The 27,588-nt window shown below is 37.0% G+C and overlaps 4 protein-coding genes and 1 pseudogene across 4 annotated transcripts in view; 2 read left to right on the top strand and 3 right to left on the bottom strand.

Annotated features, from left to right (window-relative positions):
- Window positions 1-1,271, top strand: part of LOC125842488 (4-coumarate--CoA ligase-like 6) — a 5,046-nt gene extending 3,775 nt beyond the window's left edge. The window contains exons 5-6 of the mRNA XM_049521788.1: window positions 361-463; window positions 898-1,271. Coding sequence (XP_049377745.1) covers window positions 361-463; window positions 898-1,011 — 217 coding nt within the window. The 3' untranslated portion in view covers window positions 1,012-1,271. The remainder of the gene's footprint in view (window positions 1-360; window positions 464-897) is intronic.
- Window positions 1,272-1,783: 512 nt separating this feature from the next.
- Window positions 1,784-6,275, top strand: LOC125841202 (plastidal glycolate/glycerate translocator 1, chloroplastic). Its single transcript, XM_049520275.1, has 8 exons — window positions 1,784-2,137; window positions 2,552-2,867; window positions 3,536-3,797; window positions 3,909-4,024; window positions 4,570-4,679; window positions 5,085-5,262; window positions 5,378-5,507; window positions 5,779-6,275. Exons 1-8 carry the CDS (start codon window positions 1,859-1,861, stop codon window positions 5,927-5,929), a joined length of 1,542 nt encoding a protein of 513 aa, XP_049376232.1. The 5' UTR covers window positions 1,784-1,858; the 3' UTR covers window positions 5,930-6,275.
- A 168-nt stretch (window positions 6,276-6,443) lies between these two features.
- Window positions 6,444-8,147, bottom strand: LOC125842413 (premnaspirodiene oxygenase-like). Its single transcript, XM_049521714.1, has 2 exons — window positions 7,248-8,147; window positions 6,444-7,114 (listed from the first exon to the last, which is right to left on the bottom strand). Exons 1-2 carry the CDS (start codon window positions 8,145-8,147, stop codon window positions 6,494-6,496), a joined length of 1,521 nt encoding a protein of 506 aa, XP_049377671.1. The 3' UTR covers window positions 6,444-6,493.
- Window positions 8,148-10,634: 2,487 nt separating this feature from the next.
- Window positions 10,635-12,285, bottom strand: LOC125843118 (receptor kinase-like protein Xa21; annotated as a pseudogene).
- Window positions 12,286-12,362: 77 nt separating this feature from the next.
- On the bottom strand, window positions 12,363-26,719 carry LOC125843117 (receptor kinase-like protein Xa21). The gene is made up of 8 exons (XM_049522343.1): window positions 26,699-26,719; window positions 26,318-26,597; window positions 15,759-15,839; window positions 15,379-15,677; window positions 15,196-15,284; window positions 12,953-13,968; window positions 12,439-12,839; window positions 12,363-12,371 (listed from the first exon to the last, which is right to left on the bottom strand). The coding sequence occupies exons 1-8, from the start codon at window positions 26,717-26,719 to the stop codon at window positions 12,363-12,365; spliced, it is 2,196 nt and encodes a 731-aa protein (XP_049378300.1).
- Between the last annotated feature and the right edge of the window lie 869 nt (window positions 26,720-27,588).

Genomic DNA, 27,588 nt, shown 5'->3' with positions numbered 1-27,588 from the left:
TCCCACCATACCAAAAGGAACTTTCCCTTTACTTATTTCCTTTATGCAGGTATAATGAAAACGAGTCAGACTGTAATTCTGAGCATGCCCAGATGTTTGGATTTTTAATAATTTTAATTGTATTGGAAGATGTTATCATTTAGTAGTGGAAACAAGTGCATGATAAAATTTACCGGTCTTTACTCAAAATTTGTGGAAGATATTAGAGGCAATGTCAGTAAAAGTACTCCACGTTGGCTCTTTATCACCAAATCTTCCATGCTGATCTTTGAATGATTGCATAATATCATTTCTTTATGCCACTTTTAGCATGGTCAGGCTTCTAACTCTCATCCACTTTGCTGTTATTCGATTTTTCAGAGCCAGAGATGAGGAAGCTGGAGAAATTCCAGTTGCATTTGTCGTCAAGAGAGACGGGTGTGCAGTTTCCCAAACAGATGTAATCAACTTTGTTACTAAGCAGGTAATAGTCAGCTTCACTGTCTGTTTTTCCGGGTTTCTTTGTGTTATTCCCTTGCTTCATCTGGCAGCGAGTCATTCGTCTCCCTGCTAGTATCACAATTGACAAAAACAACAACACTTATCCAGTATAAATCCCACAAGTGGGGTCTGGGGAGGGTGGTGTGTACCCCTACCTTGTGAAGGTAGAGAGTTTGTTTCCAATAGACCCTCGAAGAATAAGATAGTAGGAGGGTATTAATAATAATATTGATATGGGAAACTAGACCACACTCAACTATTTACTTACCTTCTACCCTAACCACTGACCTGCATATCCTCCCTGCTAGTATGACATGGCTAATTTTATGATTTTCAAGAATACATGTATATGGTGCATCGCAAATTCTTGGTATATAGTCGCCTCCATTGCTAATCACTTCATGTTATTTATAACAGGTTGCACCATTCAAGAAGATTAGAAAAGTTTACTTCAGAGCTTCCATACCCAGGTCTGCAGCTGGGAAGATTCTTAGAAAGGAGTTAAGGAACTTATTAACTTCCAAGTTATAGAGCCTCTTCATCAACCGTTGAGCTCTGGAGTTGCCTAACAAAATTCGCTAACCGGCGAAACACAGAAGAAATCAGTTATAGATGAAGATACTTTTTTTTTTGTGTTTTCTTATAGTTGCAAAAACACCAGTTACCTGGTAATATGTACAATTCTTGATCAATCTTATGATTTCAGCAGCTCTAGTTGCCATCTATAGCTGCCAAAATGTATCGAATAATCCCTTGGTCCAGTATATTGATGATTGATCTCCTGATTTTTGCCTGAAATTGAGAGCAAATGTTTTTTTTTACCTCTCAAGGGAAAAGTGGAATCTGGCTGCCCACATATTTGGTAAGCCTTGAAGTTTTACCACTTGATGCAGAGTATAACAATAACTCTGGTCCTATGCCTAATTGAAATGATTCAACAAGGGAACATGAAAAGCCTAACCCATTGGAAGAGAAACATCGTGCCAACTTTAGGGGGCCACTGATGGGTTAAGCCGAACATGAAAGCATATACCCAAATGCAATTCAATAGCTTGTTTGACCAAGTTTTTGGGAAGTCAAAAGTGTTTAATTTTTTTCTAAATATGTGCTTATATTACCAAAAGTGTTTTCCAAATTGATTAGTAAAAAAATGCGAGAAAAGTACCTTTTCCCAAAAATATATCTTTTAAAAGTTGAATACAGACAGAAGAGGCAACGAACAAAACTGATTTTAGTTTTGTTAGAGACAAAGAGTCACTCTTTTTATATGTGATGGAGAGAATAAGAATCATCTTTTTCTATTCACATCCACACAAATTTCTTAACTTGCCAGTTCAAAAAATGGACCAACTACATTCTCTTCTTCTCAAGATTCCTCATGGCGACAGTTTCAGCTGTTCCAAAGAGTTTATTTCTCCCCAATTTCCATTACCCAACAACTCTCTATCAAATAAAGCTCAAATCTTTACAAACCCCACTTAGAATCCTTTCTCAGAAATCCAATTTGAGCTCTAATGGAGTCAATATCAAGACAAATTTCGTCGAAAATACACAATCCCATGAAAGGGGTGTTAAGAGAATTCACTCTAGTAGAAGACTTATTGTTAGATCCATGGGATCAGACAGTAGTGTTGCATCCACAGGGTTACCGAGCAAGGCAAAAAATTGAATCTTTTTCTCTTTCATATTGTGAAATTTTGTTGATAGCATGTTTGGCCAAAATTTTAAAATATGCTTGTTTTTTGGAAAATATTTTTTTTGTTAGGTGCTTTCTAAAAAGTACTTTTGGAGAGTAGTATTTCGTGTTTGACTAATCAATTTGGAAAACAGTTTTGCCTATATTAGAGCAATAGTTTATGGGGTAAAAGACTACTTTTTTAGCTTTTTGTATACCCCTTTCGTGGGAGCTCCCACCATTTTTGCTCCCTTGGTGACTCAAACTTACAACCTAAGTGTTGGAAGTGAGGAGTGCTTGACCTCCAAGCAACTCCCTGAAAAAAACAGTTTTTGTTACTATTCAAAGCTTGAGTTTTAATTTTTTTTTTTTTTTTGGGTGTTTGTTTTGCTGTAGGTGTTTGGAGCATTGCATTTATTAGTTTCACTTGGAATCATACTGGCTATGGATAAATTGTTAAAGAAAGCATTTGTGGAAGCTGCTATTAAGTTCCCAAGTGCTCTATTTGGAATGTTTTGCACATTTGCTGTTCTAACGATTCTTGACTCCGTTGTTCCTAAGGCTGCAGAAGGATTGATGAACTTTTTTGAGCCTGCACTTTTGTTTATCCAGAGATGGCTTCCATTGTTTTATGTACCTTCTTTGGTTGTTCTCCCTCTTGCCGTCAAGGATGTTCCTGCAGCTTCTGGGGCTAAGATTTGTTTTATACTAGGTACCATATCTTAACTGTACGATAAATTGAAATGCTTTTGGTTCTTTTGCAGAAAGAGCTCTTCAGATCAACTAACTTTAAGTTTGATGCCTATTTAGCTTCTAGAGGCCCTTGTGTTGCTAATTAATAATCACACTTTAAGCCGATGTGAATAAGAAAATGCTATTAGTTACTCATAACTGAATATCTTCCTATGAAATAAACAAAGTATTTTGGACATTGAGCTCAGTAGGACCTGTTTAGAGTTGAACATGTTTCTACTAACTTGTACCCGACCATATTGTAAGATGCTTGACAAGTTATCCTTACAGCTTGTCTGAATGATTGTTACGTATTGGTAATGTGTTGTTTTAATGAATACACCGTTTTGATAGATTGTATTGTTTCTCGTCGTTTCATAATACCACACACCAGCAATTTGAAGAGTAACCTTACAATATTATATATAAAAAAGTATGATACAAGGTAGAGTTATTATAAAAAGGAAGGATAAATGGTAAAATAAGATTATTAATACTAAGGGGAAAATAAGGTAACAACGCGATCACACCAAATCAGTATGTCACATATGGTTATAAAAATGCAGCTTCCTTCCTTTTCCTCTCTCCCTCTGTGTAAGTCTCTTTCCTCATGCCAACAGACTGTAACTGATTTTGACTTCTCTGCAGTTGGGGGCTGGTTGGCTTCTCTTTGTGTTGCGGGTTTCACAGCTATATCCGTGAGGAAAATGGTAAAGACCGAGATGATACCTGCTGAGCCCATGGCAAAGCCTTCTCCTTTTACTTCTTTGGAGATCTGGACTTGGAGTGGGATCTTTTTGGCATCATTTGTTGGTGCACTTTACTATCCGACAGCGCTGGGAACAAGTGCTAGAACATGCTTACCCTTTCTACTTTCATCTACTGTATTAGGCTACCTAGTTGGATCAGGGTACGATTCAGCATCTCAGCATGAATAAATCTACTTTTCAGTTTATCATGGAAAGTTTCTTCGTTTTTCTTGTTCATCTGGTCTGTACATTCATAAGTTTTATATCCTCAGGCTTCCATCGGCTGTAAAGAAGGTTTTCCATCCAATCATCTGTTGTGCAGTCTCTGCAGATCTTGCAGCCATTGCTTTTGGATACCTTTCTAAGTCTGGACTTGATCCAGTTCTTGGTGAAGATTTTACTTCTATGTTATAATTTATTTACTTTCTTATTCTTACATCGGTAACATAAAAGTTGACTAGACTATAGCTATATCAACTTAGATTAGCCATTTCCATGGTACATGATGTGATAGATAAAAAGGAGGTTTAAGTCGAGATTTCATGCATAAACTATTTTCCTGAGGATTTGGCTTTTAAGCAACAAACAGTTATTTGACTCTCAAGTTATTTGTAAGGTTATTCAACATGCAGTATGCTAAAAGAAAAAGGCCAAAAGACTGTACATCTGAATAAGTATATAATTATAGTGGTTTTCACTTGTTACAATATGTTATGAGACCAAAAATATTTTGTTGTTTGATATTCTCAAGTCATGAACATTAACTGTTACTTAAAACATATTACATGTATAGTAAGATGTTACAATTTCTGCCCATTTGTTAAATTGCATAATACATCAGCATTATGGGCACGAGAAGTTGAACTTTCTGAACAACATCATTTGTCCCGTTCAGCTAATTAAATTGTACTTTCGCCTTGGTTATTTATTCAGGGGATTATCTTACAAAGGCCGCATCTAATCCTGGAGCTGGGGACATTCTCATGGGATTTTTGGGATCAGTCATCATCTCCTTTGCCTTCTCAATGTTCAAGCAAAGAAAGGTAACTAGAAATGAGCTGCAATTAAAGCTGCTAGCAGGATAGAGATTTAAAGTAACTTCAAAGTTATAGAAGAATTTTAATGTTTACGGGTGATTGGTGAGGAAGGATGTATATGGCACAAGCATGGAACAAAACAAGAAAAAAAAGAAGGCAAATCTCAAATGACTTAAAAGATAAAACAAAAAGAACAAAGACATTCCGAACCTAGCGGTTGGTTCATTTTGGAGTTGTTTTGCTTGTCCTTCACTTTTCTTACAAACATTAACTTTTTTCTTTTTATCCTTCACCTTCATGACTTCTTGCAGCCAATGTAAGATGGGTGGTCCTTCAGAGGATTCACTCTCTTTCAGCTTCTCACCTGTGCCTGTCTTTTGCTTATGCTAATTATCTATATCCTACTCTCAGCTTGTTAAACGGCACGCTGCTGAGATTTTCACCTCTGTCATTATATCCACACTATTTTCACTATATTCAACCGCTCTCATTGGAAGGCTGATTGGGTTGGAGCCAAATTTGACTATATCGATCCTACCCCGATGCATAACTGTCGCACTAGCTCTCAGCATTGTTTCTCTATTTGAAGGTCAGGAACATCTCATTGATGATCTTGTTCTCTGAAAGCTTGACAAAAATCATGGATTATCTGGTAATCGAAAGTGAAAAAGATGCTGAACTCTTCTTGAATGTGTGATATTCAGGTGTGAATTCATCCCTAACAGCAGCTGTCGTTGTACTAACTGGTCTGGTGGGAGCAAATTTTGTTCAGGCAGTGCTGGATAAACTTGGCTTCAATGATCCTATTGCTCGAGGAATTGCAACTGCATCAAGGTAGTACCCATTTCATTGTGCAGAGAGAACGGTTCCTTCCAAGAGTCATATCAAATGCTCCATTTCGAAAAGAAAAAAAAAGAGAATGATATCAAATGCTTTAGATGACCATAAAAATAGCTATAAAAATTGACTTTTGCTACCTTGAGTTAAACTGGAAAAACCATATTTTGATTAATTGAAGATGGATTTTTATGTTTGAGAAATTTACATAGAAGAAGACCAAAGATGTATAATATTGCTCTAATGACTATTTGTCTTCTGTGTTAAGTGCTCATGGGCTCGGAACAGCAGCTTTATCAGCTAAGGAACCTGAAGCTCTTCCATTCTGCGCTATAGCATATGCCCTGACTGGTATATTTGGCTCTCTTATATGCTCCGTTCCAGCAGTAAGACAGAGCCTACTGGCAATTGTCGGCTGAGCTGACAGTCTAAACATTCATCTTTCTTCATACCAATTCGATCATTCTATTGGTATAATGCCAGCACAATCACCCAAGTTAAGGTTCAGAAGGCAACGGGCGACTTGCTGTTTCTTCAGAATGTTCAGATTCTAGATGCAAGGTGTTTATAAAGTTAAGTTTCCATTGTTTCTCTATCACTCTTGGGGAGCATGATTAGGAACTTTCCTGTATCTAGTTTTAGGTTTACTTAGGATGTGTATAGAGGTACATATCCATAGTTTTTCGTTGTAAGATTTTTTCTTGTAAATTGAAATGAATTGCTACTTCTTTTATGAAAGTAAGCACAGCTGAATAGCATGAAACTAATATGTATTTATGATCTTATAATTCATAATTATATTCTGGAATGCATATTCCAACCAAGATCAATTATCAACAGCCTTCAACCATCAGTACTCTTTTGCAATTAGAAGGATAGAATAGGATTTATTACTTTCTTAGGGGATACACTTAAAAAGATTGAAATACAGAGTCTGAATAGGAAACAAAGCATCATTAAACTATGATAAATGACATTTTGTGTCAATATTGAGACAAATCATGTGGAATGGCAATCAAGTGAAGATCATTCTTCCTGTTTGCTGTTATTCCAAATGTTTCAGTCATATCTAGATCCTCTGGTTGTTTTCCATAAGGAAGTTTCCAGTCAAAGTGGTAAAGCAACTGTGCTAAGGGATACATCACTAGCGCTAAACTGTATTGCATTCCTGGACATATCCTGCTTCCTGCACCAAATGGAATAAATTGATAGTGATTTCCCTTGAAATCCACAGAACTGTTTTCAAATCTCTCTGGCACAAAATTTTCAGGGTCGTCCCAACTTTCAGGATCTCTTGCCGTAGCCCAACAATTAACAATCACTTTGGTTTTAAGAGGAATAGTGTATCCGCCTATTGTTGTTTCCTCCCTGCATTCTCTAGGGATTAAAAGTGGACCTGGAGGGTGTAACCTTAGAGTTTCTTTAACCACTAACTTCAGATATTTCAACTTTTCGAGATCACTGTCATCCAAATCTTTCTTCCCTTTACAGACACATCTTGCTTCTCCCTGTGCTTTTGTCATGATATTTGGGTTCTTCATCAGTTCAGACAATGCCCATTGTATTGTTGTTGCTGCAGTTTCAGTTCCCCCAAAGAACATGTCCTACAACATTGGAGTTTTACTATTAACATAAACTACCTCTTATGTAACATTCTGCGATTATAGAGTTTAAGAAACAAAAGAAGACTTGTTAATGATTGACTGTTTAGATGAGATTAGAACCAAATCAACTTACAAGAATGACTGCTTTGATGTTATCATTTGTCACAGGAAATCGAAGTTCATCATTCTCCATAACTCTAAGTAAAACGTCAATCAAATCTTCACCCTCAAACTCGTTGTTGCCTTTTACTCCATTTGCTTTATTCTGTTTATAATCATTAATAATATTCTCCAATATTACATCAAGCTTATGATGCATATTCATCAATCTGTTTCTCTTTCCACTGATTTCATGAAGTAATTTCCATGAAGGGAAGAGATCCACCACATCAAATCCGGCTAATAAGTCTAGTACTTCCCTCATGATCATTAACAAATTATCTCTATCATCCCATACTTTTCCGAAAGCTGATCTACATATAACAGAGCTGGTAAGTTGAAGAGCCTTTTCAGTCATGTTAACCACATCATCTGGTGTGGAACGAATTGATGCAACAAGATTATGAACCTCAACTTGTCGAATTAAACTAAACGACTTGACCATCTTTGCACTGAGTAGCTCTGAAATGCATATTTTTCGCATCTGTTTCCAGTAATCACCATATTCTGCAAATGCAATGTCTTTTTGACGATAAAAGACTATATCAGACGCCATAAGCTTTGGCCTTGCTGCAAAAGAAAGGTCATGAACTTTTAGAATTTGTTTTGCCAAATGAGGAGATGATACTACAACTGCATCAACTTCCCCTAGTTGCAAGTGCATTAGAGGTCCATATTTTTTGGCTAATTTTGCAAGAGCATGATGTGGAAGTGCTCCAATAAGGTGATGCATGCTTCCAATAACAGGCAATTTCCATGGACCTGGTGGCAATAATCTTTGGTTCATTTCTTTCCATTTTCTAACAAGAAGAAAGAGAATAAAGAAGACAAGCAAGATTGGAATTAAGTTAAACTGGAAGTGCAGAATCTCCATATTATCACAATGAGGAAGATTATAAGGAAGAACTATTAGTGAATGTGTCAAATTTATAATTCATTTGATGAAGATGTTGCTACCAAAATGAACATTTAAAAAGAGGTGGAGGTTGTGTGGCCAATTTTGTTAGGACCGGAATAAGTAGGTGCAATGCGAAAGCTAACAAAGCAAACCTCGAAAGACCACAAGTTAGAAGACAAACGAGAAATATACCAAAAGACACAAAAATTTAACGTGGTTCGGTCAGTCGACCTATATCCACAAAGGAGATGAGCAATCCACTATAAATATGAGAGTACAAAATATAGAGACAAATAACCTCAACAAAATCACTCGGAATACATGCGAGGTTCACACATTCTCCCCCATAACCAAAACTCTCAAAACCCTAGGACTACATTGTGAATGTTGATTAAGTTAGAAGGAACAAGTTTCTATTTATAGAGTCTAAATTTTTTCCTACAAGAAAAGGACTAGTCAAATATGGAGATATTTTGTTTTCCTTTTGCTAAAAGAAAAACCTATTTATGGTAAGAAACTCGAGGCAAATAATAGCCAACACATTTTTATTTTATTTTGGTTTTCCACCCATTGTACGGTCTCTGCATTGGAGCCCGAAGCACAATTTTTTTCATATTCAGAGCTCGAATCCTAGACCTCTGATCAAGGGAAGAGCAAATCTGAGACTTCTAATTAAGGAAGGAGCAGCCTGATCCACAGCACCACAATCTTTGTGTGGCCAATTTTGCTTATATGAAAGTTAGGTAGATTAATAGATATACCTTAGGTATATTACTGATTAAATAAGTTAACCGTGCTTTGAAATATTAACATCTATATCTATATCTATATCTACTAGAGAGGGATTGCCTCGTAAGTCTATATTTCCATAGATAATCAATTTATTCAAGTTATGTGTTTGTATTAACTAGTGTTGAGAACGTGCGTTGCACGTTTGTCCTCTACTACTGTATAAATTTTGTACAAGTATGTAACACTAATTAAGATAAAATATCATCTGATGATATGTGATATATCGAGGAATTCTTGCTCTAAATTTGAGAAGTGCATGTAAACATCACTAACAAAATTAATAAAGGCAAAGGGAAAATATATATATCCACAAAAATCTACTACATTTTGAATCTCTCTTAATCACCTTCCATCTCCGATATTCAACATCTTATAACCTTCATTTATAGCGTTGTTCTTCTGCACTCATAAGAAAAATAATTGTTCGATACACAAAATACTAGGCTAAACATTATCTGATATTATTGAAGGATTATCATATACAAAAAATAGATTGATTGAACATATACAATATTATGATAAAAAAAATGATTCTCGATAGGAAGATGGTAGCTAGGTATGATCTAAAACATGAAAAATTAAGCTCTAACAAAATAAGGGGTAAAAAATTAAATGGAAGAAAGACAAATGTAACACTTTTCCGGATGATTAAATTACATAACATAATTAAGTGAAATGACAAAGAAAGGAAGAAGAGAGTTTCCATCTCATCACTTACCCAAAGTATGTAAATTAGTGAAAATGCTACTTTGAATTCCTTCGACAATTGCCTAAAAACTAATTATTAAAAGAGAAGTTTCTCAAAACATGAAAATGTATTAGTTACTAACTATGCTTGCTAAAAGGCCAACTTTGTGAATAGATAGCTTTCAACCTCCATGAAGATTTTCAACATCCATTTTCATCATTGCAAGCTCCGTATGAAGTTTTAGAATTTGTATAGATTTCTCTCCTGAAAAAAATAAAATATAATGAGAATAATCAGTGAATCAACTAATGTATTTAGAGAGAAATAAAAAATTTGCTTAATAATCATGAATTTTTGCAAAAAATATGACCACCGGCACCTCTTTGCTACACAAATATGATATATAACTCTCATAATTAATTACCACTGCAACTCTTCATTAACCTTCTTTATTATAATTAGTATAGCAATAAGCATTTATAGGTAATGGGAGAAAGAATTTAATTACCAAGGAAATCAAAAGGCCAAAACGGAGAAAACAAACAAGCAGGTTATGATGATTAGCATTAGTATAATAATATAATAATATTATTATTTAATATTTTAATTAATTAATTTTTATAACTTTTTTATTTAGCGTAGGGGTAAAATGGTAATTCAACTTTTGACTTGGATTCTTCCCACTTTTAATAATATGATATGATATGATGATGATGATAATGAATCAAAAATATGAAGTAGAGGCAAACAGAAAGTAAAATAGTGCAGCTAAACAGTTTCGTAATATTTCTTAATTTTATTCAAGCATTCAAAACATATCAAAGACTACTCAAATCTGAAATCACAAAATGAAGGGAAATGCAACACTCTGGAGTACAAACAGTACATGTCTACAGGTAGTACGAACAGCGACTATATTCAAGAAACCAGGTAAACAAAAAGCAACATGTTAACTTGCAGCTCAGAAAGAACGATGCTAACTTCTATGTTTCCGAAAATGTGTTGTTGATTTTGTTAAGCCTCTTGACTACTTCCTTCATGGTTATTCTTGAATCGGGCGTTTCCTTTGTGCACTCTAAAGCCAATTCTATCATGGAGGCTATGCAGATTTCACTTTTAGAAGTGATTTGTTCTTCCTCAGAAAAAAGCTTGGCATCCACAACGTCCATCATAGTCCCCGAAAATGATTGTGTTATCCATTTCCTCAAGTCAAGATTTTCATTGCATATCTCTTCGTCTGTGGGTCTTCTTTTGGTCAAAACCTCCATCAACATGATGCCGTAACTATAAACATCACCACTAGCGGACACTATTCCCTCCGAGCCATACTCTTAGAAAAGGATTGAAAAAAAAGTTATTCAATTGAGATACAACAATAATTCTGCATAAATAAATACTTGCCCTTTTTTTTTACTTCTAGGATTTGAAGAGGCTTAATTATGATTAGAGAAAATCAAAGGGAGTAGATTTTTATACCTGGTGCAATGTAACCAAGAGTGCCCAATGTCTCGGTATAAGTCACGGACTTGCTTATGGCTAAAATTTTAGAGATTCCAAAATCACCAACATGAGCCACCATATCTTCATCCAAAAGAATGTTGGCTGGCTTTAGGTCGCAATGAACTATTGGAGTGACATGGCCATGATGTAGATATTCAATTGCCATAGCTGCATCAAGCATTACAGTGACTCTTTGATGAAGGTTCAAGTGGCGATCTTCTTTGTACAGCCAATTCTCAAGATTTCCATTGGACATAAATTGCAGAACGAAGGCTCTAATATAGTCACAGAACAAGTAGTAATCACAGGGACAAGATTTCTATGTCTAACATTTCTCATCACTTCGCATTCAGTATCAAACCTCCTGCATACGTTCTCATTTTCCAAGTCCAGAACCTTTATTGCCACTACACTTCCGCCAGATAATGTGCCTTTGTACACAGAGCCAGAACTTCCCACACCAATTAAATTGGATTCATCAAAATTATTTGTTGCTCATTGAATCTCGTGATAAGAAATCAATTGATGAGTTTTGATCTCAAGAACCTTCTCCACATCTTTGGACTTTCCTTTCTTCTGTCGTTTCATTATCCAAATTGAAACCAACAAGAACATCAGAAAGGATGAAATAACCACTGGAATAACAATTTTTAGCACAACCTCCTTAAGCTTTGATTGTTTTCCAGGATTAGTGATAGCACAAGCAGGAATCTCCAATATGTGCATTCCGCAAAGACCTTTGTTCCCGAGAAATGATTGCGGAGTGGAATTTGCAAACACACCACCACCGGGTATCTCACCTTCTAAATCATTAAATGAAACATTAATGCTTTTAAGGTATGAGAGTTTTTCCAATGACTTAGGAATAGTACCTGACAATGCATTTGAAGACAAATTCAAGAATTCCAAGCTAATCAAGTTGGCAAAGGATAATGGAATTTGGCCAAAAAATGAATTGTTTGACAGGTCAAGATACTGCAGGTTTTGGAGTTCCCCGAATCTGGTTGGTATCATGCCTGAAAAGTGGTTACCGTAAAGATATAGTTCTACAATGGCTTTCAGGCCTCCAATATCTGATGGAACTTCTCCCTCTATTGAATTCTGTGACACATCTAGATAGAGAAGACCACTCATTTTCCAAAGTTTCAATGGAAGTTTTGATGAAAATTTATTAGAACCCAAATAGAGCAGTTGTAGCATGCTAAGATTTCCTAAGCATTCTGGAATTAAACCAGAAAGCTCATTAACTTGCAGATTTAATTGAACCAAATTAGATAAATGGCATACCTCCTCTGGAATATGTCCCTGCAATTTATTGTTAGTTAAATACAGCCCTTGGAGCTGTTTAAGCTTACCAACATCAGAAGGAATACCCCCAGTCAAGTTGTTTTTTTGAAAGATTAGAGCTGTAAGACCGCTCAGGTTGCCTATACTTGTGGGGATGAGGCCGTTGATGTGTGCATCTACTATATGAAATTTTTCAATAGTAGATGAAAGATTCCCAATAGAATTGGGCAGAACGCCATTCAACAGATTAAAACCCACTTCTAGATATTGCAACATCCTACAGTCAGCCAAAGAATTGAAGAATCGCAACTCATTCTCTCTTGGTTCATTGGTAAGTTGATTAGTATGTAGGAGCAGTTCTCGCAGCTCACGAAGATTCCCCAAATTAGTAGGAATAGTTCCTGTCAGAAAGTTCTGTGCTAGCGACAGTAACTCAAGCTTGGAAGCATTTGTTATGAACAATGGAATTTATTGACTCCCAAGTCAAGTTCTTTAAGGTTTGGAAGATGAAGACCTGTAGTAGCTGGAATTCTCCCCGAGAGGTTGTTCAAATTGAAATAAATCATTTCCAAAGACGATATATTGAAAATAGCCTCTGGAATTTGACCAATAAGATTATAATTCTGCCCAAAGCTTAATTGCCTCAAATTTGATAGCTTTCCTAATTCCGGAGGAATTTGCCCCACTATGCGATTGTTTCCACAGTAAAGATTATGCAGAGTGGAAATATTTCCCAATGAAGCAGGAATAGTCCCTTTTATTCTATTATATTCAATATAGAACCTCTCGAGCTTGGATAAACAACCAATATTTCTTGGTATGTCTCCAGTTATCTTGTTGTAAGATATGGACAAAACTTTGAGCTCTGTGAGTTGGCATATGTTGGAAGGAACGCAACCAGAAATTTGGTTCATAGATAAACTTAAAAACTTCAGATTTGACACAATATTCCCTTCATCTAGCAAGAGAGGACCAGAAAGGCTATTGAATGCCAGAGATACGGAAAGTAGCGACGAGATATTAAATAGTGATGTAGGAATGAAACCTGTTAACTGATTATCAGTCAAGAACAAAAATGCAAGTTGGCTTAGATTTCCAATTTCTGTTGGAATGTTACCGTTGATTCTATTCCCAGACAAACTGAAGATCATCATTTTTGTGGCATTTCCAACACAAGGAGGGATTATACCTGTGAGGCTATTGTTGGTGAGATCCAAGACCCTGAGTTCGGGTACATACCATGGCCCTTTCCACATTTCACCACTGAGTTTATTGAAGGCCAATGAAATTACCTGAACTCTCCGGTGTTGAAATAGACTTGATGGAATACTTCCTTGGAGCTGATTATTTTGAATATCAATCACTCGCAAGCGAGGTAAGTGGCCAAGTTCGTAAGGGATGCCACCATTGAATAAGTTGTTCTCGAGATTGAGCACACTGAGAAAGGACAAATTGGCCAAAGACGGGGAAATTGTGCCTTGAAGATGCAAATTAGGAAGAGCCAAGGCCACAACCCTTTGCCTTTTTGAACTGCAAGTGACACCAAAACCAAGAGCAAAAAGAAGTATTTTTGGTCCAATTATTAGCAAAAAAATGACTGGGACTTGTAACAAGATTTTGAAAATCTAGTAAAGCTTGTTGGTCACTCTCATTTGATATAGAAAATTGAATTTGAAAGAGAAGAATCGACAAGAAAATGTTCTTCTTCATGGTGTTACTATATATGCACTTGGAAACAGATTGCTTCAAAGCTTGATTTGTTTTTCAAATGTATTATTCCATTATATATGACATAGTCTGATTCGACAGAAAATTTGAGAAGGCATTGAAAACTTTTTGAAACTTTTAATCTTAAACATATCATTACATTTGTATAACTATAATTTATTTGTTTTGTCATTATAGATAAAATGAAATATTTAAAGTTAAATATACTTTTTTACAGACGTACTAATAAAGTTAAATGGTTGTGATTTCCACAATCTTCTTTGTGGGGTATTGCACATCATTGAAATGTCATCACATTGAGGAATTTTAAATTAAGGGGTAAGGAAATTGATTGAGAAAAGTCAGTCAACTTAAATTATTAATAAAAAAATTATAAAAAAGGGTTGCAGTCTAAGACAAGTTTGAAAAAATGCATGTTGCTTGACCTCTTACCCACCACATACAGAGGTGTATCCGATTTAAAGTTTATAATCTTTTACGACGACTTTAAATTAATATTTAATAATAATTGGATTCATATTTATAAATATTTTGTGAATTTTCCAATACAAATATAGAATTTGAACAAAAGCAATTGAATTCCTTTTGTTCTTGTTCAATCTTTCTTTCTGGCAGAATCCTCAAGTTTCTACTGTCAATTCATATAGAGCTTTTTGAAGCTTATACACCTTGCCTTCAATTCAAGAAGATTTACTTGCACTTACATATTAGTACTTGATAATCATCAGTGTATGTTAAGCTTAAACTTTTGACTGATACTGAAAAAACAGGGAGATCAAATTTAAGTTTGAGTATAAATTATATGCACTTAAGGTGTAAAAACTATTGAATTATTAGGATCTGGTGTTTCATTCACCTTAAAAATCACAAGTCCAACTGAGCATTCCATTTATTAAATAGTTGAATATATCAATTGGAAGAAACTAATGAATCAAAAATATGAAGTAGAGGCAAACAGAAAGTAAAATAGAAGAGCGAAACGCTTTCGTAATATTTCTTAATTTTATTCAACCATTCAAAACATATTACAGACTACTCAAATCTGAAATCACAAAATGAGGGAAATGCAACACTCTGAAGTACAAATAGTACATGTCTACAGGTAGTACGAACAGCGACTATATTATTCAAGAAACCAGTAAACAAAAAGCAACATGCTAACTTCTACATTTCTAAAAATGTGTTCTTGATTTTGTTAACCCTCTTTACTACATCCTTCATGATTATTCTTGATTCTGGTGTTTCCTTTGTGCAATCTAAAGCCAATTCCATCATGGAGGCTATGCAACTTTTACTTTTGTAAGTGATTTGTTCTTCCTTAGAGAAAAGATTGGCATCCACAATGTCCATCATAGTCCCTGAAAATGATTGTGTTATCCATTTCCTCAAGTCAAGATTTTCATTGCATATCTCTTCATCTGTTGGCCTTCTTTTGGTCAAAACCTCCATCAACATGATGCCGTAACTATAAACATCACCACTAGCGGACACTATTCCCTCCGAGCCATATTCTTAGAAAAGGATTGAAGAAAAGTTACTCAATTAAAATACAACAATAATTCTGCATAAATAAATACTTGCCTTTTTTTTACTTCTAGGATTAAGATTTTCAACATCCATTTTCATCATTGCAAGCTCCGTATGAAGTTTTAGAATTTGTATAGATTTCTCTCCTGAAAAAAATAAAAATATAATGAGAGTAATCAGTGATCAACTAATGTATTTAGAGAGAAATAAAAAATTTGCTTAATAATCATGAATTTTTGCAAAAAATATGACCACCGGCACCTCTTTGCTACACAAATATGATATATAACTCTCATAATTAATTACCACTGCAACTCTTCATTAACCTTCTTTATTATAATTATTATAGCAATAAGCATTTATAGGTAATGGGAGAAAGAATTTAATTACCAAGGAAATCAAAAAGCCAAAACGGAGAAAACAAACAAGCAGGTTATGATGATTAGCATTAGTATAATAATATAATAATATTATTATTTAATATTTAATTAATTAATTTTTATAACTTTTTTATTTAGCGTAGGGGTAAAATGGTAATTCAACTTTTGATATTCAAGCAAAAGTATTGACTCATCACCCAAAATTTCCGATGTTTGGGATCAGAATATTGATCTCTGATGAGAATTAACAATTACATACAACAGAATGCATTAGTTTCAGTTCCACCACCACCACCACCACCGCATCTTTTGATTAGTATTCTGGCTTGTGTACGGTCTCCACCACCACCAGTTAAAAATTGGGTGAGTCCAAAACGCCAACACCACCTATTTCTAAGCCTCCAGTTCTTGTAACTCCGTTAAGACCCATAGAACTTGAGAGTCCAATGGTGATTTCCCTAATGGAGTTGTCTTGTAATAAGCAACCCATTGAGAAGAATGAGCAGAGTATAGTAAATAACTTCATTTTAAAGGTAAGAGCATACTCAATTAATAAATCAAAGTTGAAGGGTATTTTTGACCATTTTCCCTTCTTTCAAAAGATCTCAAACCTCACAAACTCAAGAACTAATAAATCATTTACTTTTTCGTAAGTAATAACCCAGATGCAGATGTAAAATTTTCAACCGGAGTTATTGGATTGTTATGGTGTTGAGAGAAAATGTAAAGTTTGAGACAAAGTTTGTTTCTGAAATCTTTTCATTTTTTGGGTTTTCTTTTGTTGCTGCTCGGATCGTCCCGAGTTGTGTTATAATGATGAACAGGGGATGAAGAAGAAGGAGAAGATTGTTGTTTGTTGCTCTAACACAACGCGTAAGGCCTACAAGATTATTGTTATTTTGTTTGACTCTAAAAAAATCAGCCAACAGTATCGATTTTATCATTAAGCATCAACCTTCTTAGACTAGTATTTCTTTCCATTTTAATGCTCTGAAAAAAGAGTCAAATGAATATGGAAATGGCATAACAATATAATCCAACGAAATTTTTTCAGCAGATGAATCCTTCATAGGTTTGCCTACTGTATTTTCCGCATCCTAGTTGTTTGGCTTCTTTTGAAAGACTGAGTAAGGAAAATGGGTTATATGTTTATTGGGTTAGGTTTTTAGATTGGTCGGAGCATGAGTTTAAAACGGGGAATGGGTTTTTTTTTTTTTAAATACGAGTTAATTTGAGTCAATTTGGGAGTTCCGTCAATTGAGGGGTATATATGGTGAAATTAGTGACGGCAAGGGTATGAATAACTTCATTTTAATGCTAGGGATATAGTCAACTAATAAATCAAAGTTGAGGGGTATTTTTAACCATTTTCCCTTAACACTCTGTTTGGATCATTGTTACCCATTGTTTCATAATGTATTGTATACTCTATTGTACTGTACTGTATGGTAGATACAATGTTTGGCTAGAGTGTATTGTTTGTTGTTGTTTAATAACATTTTAATTGTTTGCTTTGATTGTATCGTACTGTATTGTAATTTATAAATTTACTAAAATATCCTTAATTATTCTAGGGTAGGAGGTTTGACTAGAATTAAATAATATAAGGTAAAGGGTAAAATAGTATTTTGAAATATTATGTAAAGCTATAATTGGAAAAAGAAATTAAGTAACAATGGGAACACACCAAATCGGTTATTCCATAAAATAGGGGTTTTCGTTGTTACGTAACAACGAAATTTAACAATACAATACAATACATTTTAAGTAACAATCAAAACAAACATTGTAGGTATAGTAACGATACAATACAATACAATGGGTAACAATGATCCAAACAAAGTGTAAATAAACAATGATTTTACCATGACTGCAATTTTAGAGAGACGCCAAAGCGAAAACAAGTTACAGTAAAACCTCTCTAAATTAATATAGGCAGGATCATGATATATTAATATTTTATAGAGGTATTATTTAATCGATAAATTAATATTTATTAATTTAAAGAGTGTTCGACACTAAAAAAATTGTTTAGGGATAGAATCTCAAAGAATTTGAAAGAACCACTTATGAAAACGTCATTCATGAACTTGAGGTCATGATTAATGATCTTGGTTACTATAATAAAATGGATGTGAATAACCTATATTGGATTGTGAAAATGATACATGTTCAGAGGTCCAGAGTGTCACGCCTCGAGCCTACACCCTGGGCGGGACCGGTACTCGGAGACCATTGCTGGCCCCAAGCGAACCCTTGGCCTGACTTCCTTAACTTAGTGGAAACCTAACTCAACAGAATAACTTAATGCAATGCAAGTTTACACAACAACTTAACTTATAAAAATCTGGCCACAAGGGCATCTCGAATCTCAAAATAGATATTTACATATATACATAGAAGAGAGACTCAAAACTAACTGACTGACTGCCTATGAAGCCTCTAATATACCGAGATGGATGTTGGGACAGACCCCGCAATATCCTAATATAACAAAACTAAGTACACAAAATAATTGAGTCCTCCGGAATGCAAAGAGGCTCACTACTGACTCTGGAGTGCTCAGCTGGATCAATGACGTGCAAGATGCTGATCCAGGGTACCTGCGTCTGCATCATAAAACGATGCAGGCCAACTGGCATCAGTACATGGCATGTACGAGTATGCGAGCTGGAAAAGCTAAACCACCACTTAAGCTTGAAAAGAGTACAAGAGGGAAATACTTACCTTGACTCTGTTCGACTCATGAACAATTGAACTCAAAAACATAAAGCAATAAGACACATGCCATATATAATTAGCTTGTAAAACAATGTATACAACTTAGCTCGTAAATGATAAAACAATAACCAACTTAACTTTTCTTATTTAAAAGTAATATAACTTTTGTGGGAGGTTCTTTAACCGACAACCACCATTATGAGCNTAAGCTTGAAAAGAGTACAAGAGGGAAATACTTACCTTGACTCTGTTCGACTCATGAACAATTGAACTCAAAAACATAAAGCAATAAGACACATGCCATATATAATTAGCTTGTAAAACAATGTATACAACTTAGCTCGTAAATGATAAAACAATAACCAACTTAACTTTTCTTATTTAAAAGTAATATAACTTTTGTGGGAGGTTCTTTAACCGACAACCACCATTATGAGCCTTAGTGATGATACAACGTTTTACCTCACGTTGCCCAAGGACCATCCTATACCTTGCCGTGATATAGGACCTTACTTTTGCTTAGTGGATCCACTAGCCTAATCTTACGTGATCATCTAAAAAGAATGATACGTCAAGTCCCATGTTGGCGTATGGTTCTTGTGGAGAGTTGAGTTACTATAAACTCGTGTCCCCAATTCGGTTCTCAATACTACTCCCGAAAAATACTTTGGCTCATAAGTGTCTTTAAACACATCTTTCTTTAATTGAGATAATTACTCAAAACTTAGCCCAAGGGCTCTTTTGGAAAACATGGTTCCTTTCTTACTTAAATGTAAAAACATTCAGAAACTTCTTTGGGAAGTACATAGTTCCCTAATAACTTTGGAAAAAGGACTCGACTTTATGCTCTTGACTTAACTTGAAACTTGAGACTCTTCGCTTGAAACTCTATACCTTTTTCTTGACTTGAAATTCTTTACTTAACTTGGAACTCTAAACCCTTTTCTTGACTTTAAAAGTTGAAACGACATTAAGACGTTCAATAACGACTCTTGGAAAGCTTTAAAGACTTGCTTAGACTTACTTCTTAACTTTACTTGACTTGGATCTAACTTCACCTTAACTTCGATCCTAACTTGCCTTGAATTGAATTACGGATTTAAGGTATATGATCACATGTTTATGGATGAATTCGGGATGTCTAAATGTACCTTAGAGTGTTGGAAACAACTAGGAAACATAGGTATAATACCTAGGAGCATGCATGAGAAAACATGGAAAGAATGGGGGAACATGGCGTCCTTGGCACTCTGCAAGGCGCGGAGCGCCAGCCCTTAAAGCTCAGAAGGCACCTGCTGGTGCTCTGAGAGGCGTGCCGCCCCAAGGGCTGGACTTCAGAGTCCCCTTTGGGGCGTGCTGGCAGGCGCGACGCGCCAGCCCCTTCCCCAGAAAACTCGACTTTTCTCCCCCTTTTCTTCAACTCTAACCCATCCTTACTTCAATGGATTTAACCCCAAACACTAAGGATCATCAATCTCTCAACATACAATAGATTACAACTCAAAATACACAACCCAATCATGTCCCACAACCAACAATAACTTCAACAACACAACTAACAAGATCAACAACAACTAACAACTTTAACAACTTCAACAACAAATCCAATCTTTTCTCAAATCATAAAAATGAGCTTGTGGGGAAAGGATCAACCCACACAAAGAACTCACATACCTTGATAGGGATCACCCCCGACGAAAATCCACAATGATCTTGACGAATCTTGTTGATCTCCTCTTTCTCTTCTTCACTCTCAAGAACCCTAACTCTTTCTCTTTAAAAATGGGACAAAAATGATCCAGATATCAGCCTAATACAACAATATAATCCCAAAAGAAATGGCTAGGGAAAAGACCAAAATGCCCTTAAAATTTCAGGACGGATTCCCTGCCAACTGCCCAACTTTCAAAGGGTATAACTCGCTCATACGAACTCGAAATTGAGCAAAATTAGTGGCGTTGGAAATATTGTTCCACAATCTTCACAACCATAACTGGAACTACTCCTAAATCATCCTGAGCTAGGAGTTATGATTGCTCAAAGTTGGCTAAAAACTCGCTGATTTCCACACTTAGCCAAATGTTCCCCTTTTTACCAAACCTCATAACCCCTTTCATGGGTGAAACGCTCAAATATACCCAATCATCCCCTTCAAACTCTAACGCCCTTCTCCTAATATCGGTGTAGGATTTCTGGGGACTCTGTGCCGTTTTCAATCTCTCTTGAATCACTTTCACCTTCTCCATAGCTTGGTGAACTAAATCTGGTCCTATCAACTGTGCTTCACCAACTTCGAACCATCCAATAGGAGATCTACATCTTCTCCCATATAGAGCTTCGTATGGAGCCATTTGGATGCTAGAGTGATAACTGTTGTTGTAGGCAAACTTAATGAGAGGTAGGTGGTCATCCCAACTCCCTTTGAAATCGATTACACAAGCCCTCAACATATCCTCTAAGGTCTGAATAGTGCGCTCTGCTTGCCCATCAGTCTGAGGATCAAAGGCGTGTCACGCCCCAAACTCAAGAGGCGCAACTGACTCCTAAAGTCAAAACTCAGGCCCGAGCCGACCCTGCTGAACCATTTGCTACTAGCGCATGGCAGTCACATGCAATTAAGAAAACAAACAAGTATATCTCGGCTTAAAACTAAGCCATCGGCCGGCAAGGCCCCTATCAACAGATCTACAAAAGAACCAGCTACTCCCAAGAGTTCATATAAAGAAGTATCCAACTAGCACAGAAATCCTGATTGGGCCGTCGAGGCCACCATGATATCTATACCAAAACTAAAAACAAGTAAATATCAGTACAATACATCAAACAGCTCACAAGCTTCAGCAAACCAACAACATAGGCCAGCATGGCCATAACGTAGCTATAAACCCCACACACTAGTCTGCAAGCCTCTAAGAGTAGTAAAGATTGGTGGGACAGGGTCCCAGCCTACCCATGAGAATATATACAACAAAAGGTAACAAACCTCTCAACTCTGGCAGCTCCGGAGGAAAGGGGCTGACCAATCGGATAAAAGTCAATCCTGCTGATATGGAGGTCTACTCGGTCATCTGTCAGGACCTGCATGCATGAATGCAGCGCCTCCAAGGCAATGGGGCGTCAGTACAAAATAATGTACAGAGTATGAAAGGCAATATACTATGATGAGGTATCCTGATATACTAGAATAATCTGATAAATAAATTAAGGATAAGATAATTGTACTGACCTGCTTCTAAATCTAAATTTATCAAAAATAATAAAACAACAACCTAACCAAGCCCCCATAAGCTCGGTAGGTACAAACAGCACACAAGACCACCTACTCAGGCCCCCATAAGCCCAGAAGGTGCCAATCAGCCTGTATACCCCTATCGGTAGTCCCCTAGCCCCGCAGGCAGTCACATAGCCCTCTTAGGCATCAACATAGCTTATAGACAACTCATAGCCCTCTTAGGCAACAACATGGCCTTGTAGGAAGCACATAACCTTCTTAGGCGTCAATATATATCCCTGTAGGCAACTCATAGCCCTTCTAGGCATCAATATAGCCCCGTAGGCAATTCATAGCCCTTCTAGGCATCAATATAGCCCCGTAGGCAACTCATAGCCCTTTTAGGCATCCATATAGACCTGTAGGCAGAACATAACCCTGCTAGGCATAGATCACATTCCTGCAGCTAACAACAATAGCCCAAAGGCAACAATAACAATCCAATAGCTAAAAGTGAGCAATTTAGTTATAGACAACCTATACAAATAGCCACTAAGTCGTGTCCCACATACGAATGTTACTACTGAATAAGAATCCCGATAAGAGAGGATTATACGCACTCGAGCAGCCAACAATCAACAATAATGGCTATAAGTATAACAACGATAACAACTCAATTACATTGCTCCTAAGCTTTAAGGAAACATGCCATAGGAAGAGAATAGCCTTAACATACCTTTTTCGCTAAATTCACGTGGCCTAAAGACTTTAACTCATAACTCCCTCGATACTACAACAAGGTAGGACCATAATCAACACACAAAATAAAAGATACCATGACAATACAATAAAAGATATGTATTTCCGTCGCAAATTGCTATTTGCTGCTTATAAAAGCTAGAGTCGATGAAAGAAGGGTCTTACCTCGATCTTAGGTTCGTAATTCACCTCAAAACCTTCAAATATACTCAAACCCCTGCTGTCCCAACACTAAAATGTGATATGCTATGCAATCGATAAAACAAATTATACCACGATGATGAGCCCAACGCGTAGAACAACTTTCGTCAAGGACTTACGTCGAGAAAATCTATATTTCACTTGATCCTAAAAATGGGTTTCTATGTTTTCTCTGTATATTTAGCTTAAAATGAAGAAAAAACTCGAAGAAGAAGATATATACAACTTTCCACCGACCTAGGGCCCCACCTCACGTGCCTGCTTGCGCAGTCCCACGAAAATGCGAATATCTCTCTATTCTGAAGTCGTATGAATGAACGGTTTGATGTGTTGGAAACTAGACTCGTAGACCTTCGATTCAATAGTTGTGGGCCCCATAACTCTTTATAGATTGGGAGAAAACCTCCAAGACATTTGACCCTAATTTCAAAGAAATCTTTAAGAAGGAACTTACGATAACTTCCGCCAACTTTTATTTTGCCACTTACCTAACTTCAAAACTTTAGGTGCAACACTTGAACACTTAAAATAGGACATACCACATCATTCTTAATTTATTACTCACCCTCCTTGTCTTTCCACGAAGATACGAGTTAATTTAGACGTTTTGAAAAGTCGGGGTGTTACAAGGCGGTACTTAAGTTCACCTTCGAACCCAAGCCTTTCTGAAAAGATTTCCAAAACTGTGCACCTCTATCTAAAATAATGGAGATTGGGACTCCATGAAGTCTCTCCACCTCTTGAATATATAATTTGGCATAATCTTCTGCTGAATTGGTAGTCTTTACCGGTAGAAAATGAGCTGACTTTGTCATTCTGTCGACAATCACCCAAATAGAATCATGTTGTCTACGAGACCTTGGCAACCCTGTGATGAAATCCATATTGATTATCTCCCACTTCCATTCTGGAAGTTCTATCATCTGAGCCAAACCACCGGGCCTTTGGTGTTTAACTTTCACTTGTTGGCAATTTGGACACTTAGCAATAAACTCTGCAATGCCCTTCTTCATGCCATTCCACCAATAAACTTCTCTCAAGTCACGATACATCTTCGTGGAACCCGGATGAATGGAATATCTGGAGCTATGAGCTTCCTCCATAATCTTTTCTTGGAGTCCATCTACCATATGTACGCACAATCTACCTTGAAATCTCAAAACACCATCTCCCCCTTGTTCAAAAGCTAATACTCTTTGCTTTTGAACATTTGCCTTCAACTCAAGCAAAATGGGATCTTGATCTTGTTTCTCTTTCACTTCTGACACTATTGATGACTCGGTCCCATTCGCCACCGTTATTCCTCCTTCTGCGTAATCTGTAAATCTGACTCCCAGGCATGCCAGTCTGTGCACATCCTTTGCTAACTCTCTCTTCTCTTCTCTAATATGGGCGGTGCTACTCATAGACAACCTGCTCAAAGAATTAGCAACAACATTAGCCTTACCTGGGTGATAAAGAATACTCAGGTTATAGTTATTGAGTAATTCTAACCACCTCCTCTGTCTGAGATTAAGCTCCTTCTGAGTAAGCACATATTGAAGGCTCTTGTGATCAGTGAATATGTCGACATGCACACCATACAAGTAATGATGCCATATCTTTAAAGCAAATACTACATTAGCCAACTCTAAGTCATGGGTTGGGTAATTCTTCTCATGAACCTTCAACTGTCTGGAGGCATAAGCTATAACCTTGCCATTCTGTATTAAAACACAACCCAAACTAATTCTAGATGCATCACAATACACCACAAGACCTTGAGTACCTTCTGGTAGCATCAAAACTGGAGCTGTAATCAACCTCTTTTTCAATTCCTGAAAGCTTTTCTCACAAGCTTCAGACCATTGAAATTTCACTGCTTTCTGAGTCAACTTTGTCAAAGGACACTACAACAAATATGATATATAGCTACGAAATTATTAGCTACGACATAAATTTCGTCACTAATTATTTACTTTTAGTGACAANACCTTCTATAATAGCTAGCTAAACTTAAGAACTCCTAATATCTGTTGGAGATGTGGGTCTAGGCCAATTTTGCACTGCCTCAATTTTCTGAGTATCAACTTTAATTCCATCACCGGACATAATGTGGCCTAAGAACGCCACAGACCTAAGCCAAAACTCACACTTAGAGAACTTGGCATACAACTCCGTGTCTTTCAAAGTCTGAAGAACTGTTATGAGATGACTAGCATGATCTTCTTCATTCCTTGAATAGACTAGTATGTCATCAATGAAGACGATAACAAACGTATCTAAATAAGGTTTGAAGACTCTATTCATCAAGTCCATGAAAGCTGCCGGTGCATTTGTCAAACCAAATGACATGACTAAAAACTCATAATGACCGTACCGGGTCCTGAAAGTTGTCTTTGGAATATCACACTCCCTTACTCTTAACTGATGATAGCCTGATCTGAGGTCAATCTTCGAAAAACAAGTGGCACCCTGAAGTTGATCGAAAAGATCATCAATCCTCGGAAGAGGGTACTTATTCTTGATGGTAACCTTATTCAACTAGCGGTAATCTATACACATCCTAAGGGAACCATCTTTCTTTCTCACAAACAAGACCAGAGCACCCCAAGGTGAGACGCTCGGTCGAATGAAACCCTTTTCTAGGAGATCTTTCAACTGCTCTTTCAACTCCTTCAACTCTGCTGGTGCCATTCTATATGGCAGAATAGAGATAGGACGAGTATCTGGAATGAGATCTATGCCGAAATCTATTTCTCTCTCAGGAGGAATTCCGGGTAGATCATCAGGAAACACTTCTGGAAACTCTCTTACTGTAGGAACTGATTGAAAAAGAGGTATCTCAACACTAAAGTCATGAACTCGGACTAAGTGATAGACACAACCCTTCGAAACTAACTTTCTTACCTTAAGGTACGAAATGAAACGACCCTTAGGCACTGTTGAACTACTACTCCACTCTATGACCGGCTTACTCGGAAACTGAAACCTGACCACTCGAGCTCTACAATCTATCGATGCATAACAAGCATGAAGCCAATCCATACCTAGAATGACATCGAAATCTACCATGTCTAACTCAATCAAATCAACCATGGTGCTCTTGTGATTGATAGAAACAGGACAATCACGATAAACTCTTTCTGCTAGAATAGGCTCCCAACAGGTGTAGAAACACAAAAAGGTTCACAAAGTCTTTCAGGAAGAACCTCAAACTTATTTGCAACATAAGGAGTTACAAAAGATAAACTTGCTCCTGGGTCTAACAAGGCATACACATCAAAAGCAAAGACTTTGATCATACCAGTGACAATATTTGAAGAGTTCTCTTGCTCATGGCGACTGGTGATAGCATAAAGGCGATTTGCACCTCCACCGGTACTAGAAATAGCTCCTCTGGGTGTCGTCCTGTCTGGGGGAGCAACTGATGAAGATTGGGTCCTACTGCCCAAATTTCCACCACTTTGCTTATTCTTAGGACACTCCTTCATGAAGTGACCCTCTTGCCCACACTTAAAACAACCTTTCTGGCCATCCCGACACTTACCCGGGTGGGTTCTACCACACCTAGCACCGGTAGAAAACGAACTACTTCCTTGTGCCAGACTACCTGAGGACTGTGCTGGTCTAGCCTTGAAGTCCTTCAAATTCTGGCCATTAAATTCCCTTCTGTATCTGGGTGCAGGTGCTCTAGTAAATGATGGAGCAGGTCCCTTTTGCCTTTGCTGAAATGATGGACGGTTTGAATTACCTTTCTGCTGCCTGGACTCATTACCGGTCTTGGCTCTCTTACTTCTGAACTCTTCCCTATCCCTCAGCTTCTCTTCCTCAACCTGCTATATATAGACCATTAATTTGGATATGTCCATGTCCCCGATAAGCATTGTAACCCTACCTTCCTTACTCGACAATCGAGACAGCCTAGCAACAAACAAGCTCATTCTATTCCTCATGTCCGCAACCATCTCCGGAGCATATCGGGATAAATGTGTGAACTTCAGACTGTACTCTTGAACACTCAAAGACTTCTGCTTAAGTGTAAGGAACTCACGTACCTTGGCCTCTCTCAATTCTCGAGGAAAGAAATGCCCCAAGAAAGTTTTCTCAAAACCGGCCCAACTTGCAGGTGGTGCATTCTCAGTTCTGCCCCCTTTCCACTGGTCAAACCATGTTCTAGCAACATCCTTCAGCTGATACGCAACTAGTTCAACCCGCTCAGTGTCTGCCACATGCATTACATCAAAAATCCTCTTCAACTCCTCAATGATGTTCTCTGGATCCTCCGTAGTGCTCGAACCCATGAAACTCGAAGGATTCATCCCCAAGAACTCACGAATCCTAGAAGTGTCAGCTCCTTTATGTCGAGCTCCCCTTTGCTGACCAATCTGATTAGCTACAGCTTGACTCAGAATTCTAATTGCCTCTCTGAACGCGGCATTAGAAATGTCCCCTTGATGTTGCACTCCATGTGCATCAAGTAACTCTTGCTCATCAACATAACGTCTAGGAAGACGCCCTTTGCCAACTCTTCGTGGAGGCATGATTATCTGAAACACGCGCAGACATGAATTACAAAGAAACTCTTTAGAGATAAACTCTAACACACGAGTTGAGTGTGAAAGAAGTGAGAAATCTTCCTAA

This window comes from Solanum stenotomum, chromosome 10, assembly GCF_019186545.1.
Source record: "Solanum stenotomum isolate F172 chromosome 10, ASM1918654v1, whole genome shotgun sequence".
NCBI lineage: Eukaryota > Viridiplantae > Streptophyta > Magnoliopsida > Solanales > Solanaceae > Solanum > Solanum stenotomum.
The sequence above is the reverse complement of the archived record's forward strand: the minus strand, read 5'-3'. Positions and strand labels throughout refer to the sequence as shown.

What these genes read in the sequence shown, in the direction of transcription:
- LOC125842413 (XM_049521714.1), bottom strand. Translation starts at nt 8,147, where the DNA reads ATGGAGATTCTGCACTTCCAGTTTAACTTAATTCCAATCTTGCTTGTC. An exon ending in ACATCAAAGCAGTCATTCTT is followed by an intron (nt 7,115 to 7,247) that starts GTAAGTTGATTT and finishes CCAATGTTGTAG; the next exon opens with GACATGTTCTTTGGGGGAAC.
- LOC125843117 (XM_049522343.1), bottom strand. Translation starts at nt 26,719, where the DNA reads ATGAGTCCAGGCAGCAGAAAG. An exon ending in TGAAAATCTTAATCCTAGAA is followed by an intron (nt 15,678 to 15,758) that starts GTAAAAAAAAGG and finishes TCCTTTTCTAAG; the next exon opens with AATATGGCTCGGAGGGAATA. An exon ending in GAGAATTCCAGCTACTACAG is followed by an intron (nt 12,840 to 12,952) that starts GTCTTCATCTTC and finishes ACTTTCTGACAG; the next exon opens with GAACTATTCCTACTAATTTG.
- LOC125841202 (XM_049520275.1), top strand. Translation starts at nt 1,859, where the DNA reads ATGGCGACAGTTTCAGCTGTTCCAAAGAGTTTATTTCTCCCCAATTTC. An exon ending in CCACAGGGTTACCGAGCAAG is followed by an intron (nt 2,138 to 2,551) that starts GCAAAAAATTGA and finishes GTTTTGCTGTAG; the next exon opens with GTGTTTGGAGCATTGCATTT. An exon ending in TGGACTTGATCCAGTTCTTG is followed by an intron (nt 4,025 to 4,569) that starts GTGAAGATTTTA and finishes TTATTTATTCAG; the next exon opens with GGGATTATCTTACAAAGGCC.